General features: G+C 44.7%; 1 protein-coding gene across 4 annotated transcripts in view; it reads right to left on the minus strand.

The window, feature by feature from the left end:
• LOC138526081 (multidrug resistance-associated protein 1-like) overlaps nt 1-7,142 on the minus strand; it is a 1,621,759-nt gene extending 1,614,617 nt beyond the window's left edge. For all 4 annotated transcript variants that reach the window (XM_069636425.1, XM_069636424.1, XM_069636423.1 and 1 more), the window contains exon 1: nt 6,670-7,142. In XM_069636425.1, coding sequence (XP_069492526.1) covers nt 6,670-6,732 — 63 coding nt within the window. In that variant the 5' untranslated portion in view covers nt 6,733-7,142. The remainder of the gene's footprint in view (nt 1-6,669) is intronic.
• Between the last annotated feature and the right edge of the window lie 244 nt (nt 7,143-7,386).

The following is a 7,386-nucleotide window of genomic DNA, read 5'->3' on the forward strand; positions in this document are numbered from 1 at the left end:
CATAGAATATGAATTGGCTGTCAATGTCTTATATTAATGGGAATAATGCTTTTAGCAGATTTATGGATGGTAGTGGGATGATTTCATAGCTAGAAATCTAAGCACTCATCTAGATTGAGTAATTGATGCAGGGGGATTTTAGAATATTGAAATTTCAGCATTGCCATTCCATTCAAATAGATGAATTAATATAAATATGAATAAAAATAACAAATACATTATTTATTTAGGTCTGGTAGCCTTTCTTGTTTAGATTTGTAAATAGCACAAAGAGCTAGACTGCATGACCAAATTTAGGTTCACAGATCTGTCGTCCTGCAAGGCTCTCCATGATTAGGCGAAACTTGCTGCACTCTAGATAAGGACAGATAAAGGCATATTGGATATTTAATCATGCAAACACACGGATTTAGTATTACATTAGTGTGGAGCTAAGGAGGGAACAGAAGGTGATCCTTACTGGTCTGAGGTACTAAAGATGTGAATTTAAAGGCATGTTCTTGGAAGAATGAATAGAACTGGGTATACATAATATCCTGGTTGGTTTTGGAAAGGAATAAGATATAATTGTAAAGGTACTGAAACTTGAATGAAAAATACTACACAGAATACTGCACCCAAATACTGTACATAATATGCTACCCCCAACTGTACACCATAAGGATATTTAAAAGTCAGTGAGGAATTCTGTGCCATATAAAGCATAAAAGCAACATGTTGAGCTTTATACACACAGAATGCCAAGAGCTTTTGCTGGTGTATTTCACAGCCCTTCCAGGCACATATCATTAGATCTGGCAATAGAAAGTCTTAGCTCTCTGGCAGAGGTCGTTTGAGTATATATTGAAAGGATTGTAGACCCACTCATCCATCCATCCATCCATCCATCCACATAATCATATTTACCCAATCATACATCAATCCATATTCACTCAACAAATCATTAACACAATCATATTCACTAAGCCTGGGAGAACTCATTTGTTCGAACTTCGAGCTACCCGAATTTGAGGTGGTTTGAACATTTCGAACCGAGGTCGAAATTATAATGTAAAGTTCAAACCGAAATTTCTAACCACTGGCTATATCATGTGATTTACCTTCATGCTGGTTTGGACAGCTTTTAGGGAGATTTGTTTGTGAAGCCAGACTCTAGACATTTCGAAGGTGACATAGTAGTTTACTGCAGAGATAGGTTGGGAGAAGTGGTGATGATGTGGGAAATTTGAAAGCCACATTTAAGAAAGCATATTTTCAAAGCATATTTTTCGATTGATTGTGCGGTTTGGAATATTCAGTTCTTTGAGCAGTAAGCTACAGAAGTGGCATCAATGTAAGGCGAGGGAATCCCCGACTGTGAGATCTGCTTGTGGTCCGTGGGATTCAGGTAGTTGTAAATGTGGAAGTAATTGAATTTATACTGCAAACACCTCACCACTGAAAGGCATCATTGCGCAGAATAACTTCATGCGGCACCTTATAGCTCCTTCTGTCAGAGGATACCATCTGCTGTTACCTAGTTGTGGTAATCTCGCCTCATGAACAGGACTTTGCCTGCGCAATACATCTTATTTTGTGTAAGGCATATTGGGGTCCAGAGAAAATACCAGTGACCCTTAGCACTGAAAGACCTGTAGAGAGACAAGATACACAGAGTTTACAAGTGTGTGAACCAATGCACAGCTTGCGTGCACTAGGGAGAACTCGAGTGCAGGTAGGAGCAGAGAATGCGTTAGAGCAGCATGTACTATTGAGAGACAGTGACTTGACACTTGGGGTGGGAGAAAGTTACCAACATCCAAGAAGGCCTGAGATAAATATAAGTGACTGTCTATCTCTTGAATTCAATGAACTGTACGGGTGCCCTTGGGCGACACTCAAATGCAGACATTCATGAACTAACTATAAAAGATAACATCTCTTGAACTGAGGGAACTGTGCATGTGCACTTGAGTGACACTCTAGTGCAGAGAGGAGCAGAGAATAGCTTAGTGCAGCTTGTGCTATTGTGTTTAGAGACAGTGACTTGCAGGGGTAGCTCGTCCATAATGGGCAACAGGCGTGTATTTGTAGCTGCGTATGCAATGAGTGTATGTTTGGGTGTGCATGTGAATGAAAGAGTGCATGTTGTGTGGAGGTGTGTGTGAGAGAGCGAATGTGTATCATGAAATGTGGGAAAAAATGCATCCCCCAAATCACAGGCTCGATCACCTGCCCGATGAGCGGTGGTCAATGTGCCAGTGAGCAGTCCTTTTACTTAATGTATCAGAGCAGAGACCTTCTCAAAAGCACAGTGAATGCCGCTCACCATGATGGTGAATGGGCCTTTGATTTAATGCATCAGAGCAGAGACACGTGCACCAGCATGGTGAGAGGGCCTTTGATTTTGGAATTAATCAAAAGTCTTGAGGTGCAGGAAGGGAGGGCATTTTTTATTGGGCGACAATGTTAATGCAAACCTGATATCAGGTTTGCTTTAACAATATTGCTCAGTAAAAATTAATGCTATTCCATAGCCATGAAGTGTAGCCAGACTGCAGCAATGCAGTACAGTCCCACCCGATAACAACACTTACCATCTTACGTGGCTAAACTGGACAGCATTGCTGCAGCCAGCCTGGATACCTTTTCTGCCTCTGGCATGGCATTCTTTATGGGACATTTATGATAAAGCAAGCATGATAAGTGTTACTACGTGGCCAGACCGGCATTTTGGTGCAGCCAGTGTAGCCATTTGTTAATGTGGAATGGCATTTTATTACTGGGCATCTATGATAAAGCAAACATAAGTGTTACTATATGGCAGACATGTTTTCTTATTGTGGCATGACATTTGTATTGGCAAAGCCAACAGGGGTTTGTTCTTATGAACAGGTACTGGCATTATGCACTAATCAAACATGAGCATGTTCTTATAGCGGAATACTGGTGTGTATAGGTGCAGCCAGCATGGAAATGTATGGACACAGCCAGCGTGAAAATGCGTTTTATATTGGTATATAATGTGGGGAAAAGCCTCATGAAAATGCGTTGGGGAAATGCTCCTGTGCACTCTTGGTGATTTGCAACTGTTGGATTTTTTCATGTGTAACCATACAAATCCAATTGCAAACTGTCTGGCATTTTACCCAATTTTTCACATAAGTGTGCTGCATAATGCACCATTTTAACCCATTATTCAAAAAAATTTCTTGGGGGGGGGGGAAGAACCCCCAGAACACCTTTGGTTGGTTTGGGCTCCCTAACTATGCTTGTTGATGACACATATTTGTGGCAAATATTTACGTCCCTCCAATTAAATAATTCACCAGCCACTGTTGTCTCAACTTGAGTCCATTTTTTAAGATCCTGTCAACAGTCTTCCAGACAGGGGCACTTCACAAACTTCCAGGCCATCCCTATCCATCGCTTGACCAGTATGAACTCCAAGTGTTTCATCTTGGAGACATGACGTTCGTGCTTGGGGTGTGTAAAGCGACCAAGCAAGCAGGCCTCAGGTGAGAGCAGATTTATATCCAAGCCTTTCTCATTCATTCTATCCGCTATCACCAGAACATGTGCAGGATATCCGCGTCTGTGGCTTCACATCTACGGCAGTGTTGTGCCGCGGCCCCAGGGAACTTCGATATCCTAAGAGGGGTCAAGTATGCTCTATTCGTTACATATTGTTGGATCAATTGCAGCCTCGAGTTCCAAGACACTTGCTTATGGTAACGCAATATTTGAGCCCAATGCATATCCAGGAACATGAACTCTAGGTCTCTCTCCCACTGGAGCAAAGTGGGTGGAACAGACCATATAATTTCATTGTATGCGGACAATGTTCTCCTATATTTGAGTGACCCAAGCCTAAACGTGGCAGTAATGCTAGGGTAGCATTACTGCCACGTTTAGGCTTGGGTAATGCTAGAGGTACTAGATAATTATGCAAAAGTCTCAGGGATACGCTTCAGCAGACAGAAGTCCTGCATATGCCCGCTGCTGGGCATGAGGGGTAGGAGCATCGGGGACTTACCAGATGTGGGCATCCAATGGCAGCTAGACTCGTTCAGGTACTTAGAGGTCGACATCAAACACACACCTGAGTTGATGCATGAAAGCAACACCGGCGCAGTGGTGAAAGGACTGCGGGCATCCATGAGGTTCTGGTCCAAGCTACCACTATCAATGATGGGCAGGGCTTTAATTGCTAAGATGATCATCATTCCGAGATTTTTATACTACTTCCAAAATGTATGCCACTATATCAAGGCCTCCTCCTTCCACTTACTAGACATACTGATTCGAGAATTCTTGTGGGGCTCCATGAGGCATAAGCTATCTCTGACCACCCTGACCCTGCCCCACAAAGGGGGCATACATCTCCCAGACTTAGAAAAGTACTATTTAGCTGCGCAGCTCAGCTTTGTCACCCGATGGTTCTCGGATGACGCCACATCTGAAACAGAGCTATTACAGCACCTAGTGGCCCCTGTACGCTTAAAAGAACTGTTATGGGTCCCATTGAACTGCTTGGGGATCACCCCCATGATAGTGACACTGGGACAACAGATATGGAGTAGAACTAAAGCTCTGCTCCACCTTGAACACCCCTACTCACCAGAAACCCCAATTGCCGAAGACATATGCAAAGTAAAAACTGGCTTAGCAACGGTAAGGCACTGGGAGAGATGAGGCATATACACATGGGGGGACCTATATGAGGAGAGAGTCTTTAGGGAATGTGACACACTGCATACGAAGGAGAAGTTGCCGAAAGGGCAGTTCTTGTGGTATAAAAGGGCCAGACAAGCGGCTAGAGGGAAGTGGGAAAAATGGCCAGAAGAACCGACAGCGAATCCCCTGGTGACATTAATGCATTGCTTGAGCGATGGCTGGAAGCCAGTGTCTAGACTGTACGGCCAGCTTGCAGACAGACCCAACCCCCGGGTTGCTGCATTAAAGGCGAGATGGGAGGCAGAACTGGGAATTAAGTTCACAGAAAAAAAGAGTGGGAGAGAGCATTAGTGTTTCCCCGAGAGGTGTCCAGGAATGCCAGGTTTCGACTAGTACAACTGAACGTCTTATACCGCATCTACATGACCCACGCAAGGTGGCTGGGTTCAATAATTAAACACAACCCCGGTGTCCTTGGTGTGGTTCAGAAGGAGCGGGAATGATGCACATGTTCTGGGAATGCGCGAAACACTTCTGGGCCACAGTAGATGAAGCTTGCAGGAAGATTGGCATAGTACAATATGGAAATCTCCCAAAGAATGCCTCTTAGGAACATACCCCAGAATGGCCAAGGTTAAACACATAGTAGAATTTATGGACATGGCATGTATACTGGCCAAAATAGCCATAGCGATTTCGTAGAAACGGACTGGCGGCCCACAATATGTTATATGGTATAAGGAAGTAGAGCGCTGGACGGAGGCAGAGACCAAAATATGGGGTGCGGGAGTCTCCAGGTCGGAAGAGGAAGTAAGTGTAATGTTTGAGGCATGGAAGATATTGGTCTGGGACATGTTCCATCCCTCGGATTACAAACCCCCTTGAATACACAGCCTCACCTAACATGAAGGCACGGTCTAGGAACTTGAGTAAGTAGGAAGATCGGTCACCTAGCTGTCTTGCTGTGTAACATTGCTTATCCCGACCACTCCCCCAACAGACTGATTAATCAAGATAATGGAAACATGTGCGAAGACAGTTAATGTACCAACATAACCATATTGTTTGGTTTGTTTTTAGTTGTTAAATCTGAGTTGTGTATCATAACAAAGGCAAAATGTATGCTATTGATTTACTGTTATCTTGAGAAATGCCAATAAAAACATTTTAAAATAAAAATAGTATCTGTCCTGGTTAGACCAGCAGGTTTTCCAGGACTTGTGAAACCCATCGGGGTCATGGCAAGTACTTCCAGGTCACAGACAATGTTTGAGGATGAGGTCTGAGGCAGGGGTGGACTGGGAACCAAAAGAGGCCCTGGAAATTATTTTCAAAGTGGCCCCGTATTACACATTTTCAACGAGCCCAACCCTTTTCCTATGGGAAAATTTGGAACCACACAAAGAGGCCCAGGGTGTAGAGACATACCGGGAAATCTCCAGAGTTCCCTGTAGGCCAGTCCACCCCTGGTCTGAGGTGGTCCCCGTTAATACTACAAAATTTTGATTGTGAGGAAAATATCATTCAAATAAATGTTTAACAGCCAGATCAGATCAAGTGTTGTATCAAGTTCTTATGTGCAGGTGTTGGGGTATTAGCATACTTGATCGTGGGTAAAACTGACCTTTTCTATTTGACAGAACTTTTGGGATTTTTTTTGTTGAATATCGGTCAAAATAAAATAAATAAATATGTGGAGTGGGGTAAGGGAATAGGTGAATGTGGGGGGAAGACTTGGGAGGATGCAGGTTTCCCCCCGCAAATTTGAACACAAAAAAATCGGTAAAATTGGGTCCGTTTTTTTCGGTATAGTTGGAGCCAAGGACTACACGCGTGTCCCCTTTTATGAGAATACTTTTGTATGGGTCTCTGAGCAAGCGTGAGCAAGACGCTCACCTGAGAGTAACACGAGGCACATTTGGAAATGTTGTTGATGACACCATATAATTTCCTTTTACGAGTTATTCCCCAAATAAGTGCAGTCTTAAAAGATGTTCTTTGTTCCAGTCTTACCTTTTCTTGAGCAGCAAGTCTATCGTAGTAGAAGCCTCTCCTCCCAAACACAGCGTTCAGCATCTTCAGCTTCCACTAGACTTCAGTCACAGGGATAAACACACACGCAGCTGACCTGACTCACCCAAGATGAGTCTTGTGAGAGGTAGTAGAGTGAGGGTCGCGTGTCAGTGGGACATCTCTGAGGGCAGCGGAGTTTCGCAGCTGACCTGACTCACCCAAGATGAGTCTTGTGAGAGGTAGTAGAGTGAGGGTCACGTGTCAGTGGGACATCTCTGAGGGCAGCGGAGTTTCGCAGCTGACCTGACTCACCCAAGATGAGTCTTGTGAGAGGTAGTAGGGTGAGGGTCACGTGTCAGTGGGACATCTCTGAGGGCAGCGGAGTTTTCTGGACCACGTGGATGAGGACAGCCAAACACATAAATATTAGCACCGCCAACACAGCAACCCTCTGGAGTGTTTATCGTTGAAGCGCCGCTTCCTGTTGCCGCTGATTCCCGAGGTCATCAGTGCCTTAGTTCCTATTTTTTACGCCCATATTGTAGCAGGATTGACAGCAGGCGAAGCCAACCACGCCGCGCCGCCTGTAGAAGTGACTGCTGCGAGAAGAACCAGCCTCGCCCCTCGCTCGCCGGCGGCGGTGTCAGTGCAACTCACTGCCGGTTCAGACTGCAGGAAGGCGACCCCGGCTGGAGCTGGCAGAGGCTGCTGGTCTGC

The sequence above is a fragment of the Ambystoma mexicanum genome, chromosome 7p, assembly GCF_040938575.1.
Source record: "Ambystoma mexicanum isolate Mex_15411 chromosome 7p, UKY_AmexF1_1, whole genome shotgun sequence".
Lineage (NCBI taxonomy): Eukaryota > Metazoa > Chordata > Amphibia > Caudata > Ambystomatidae > Ambystoma > Ambystoma mexicanum.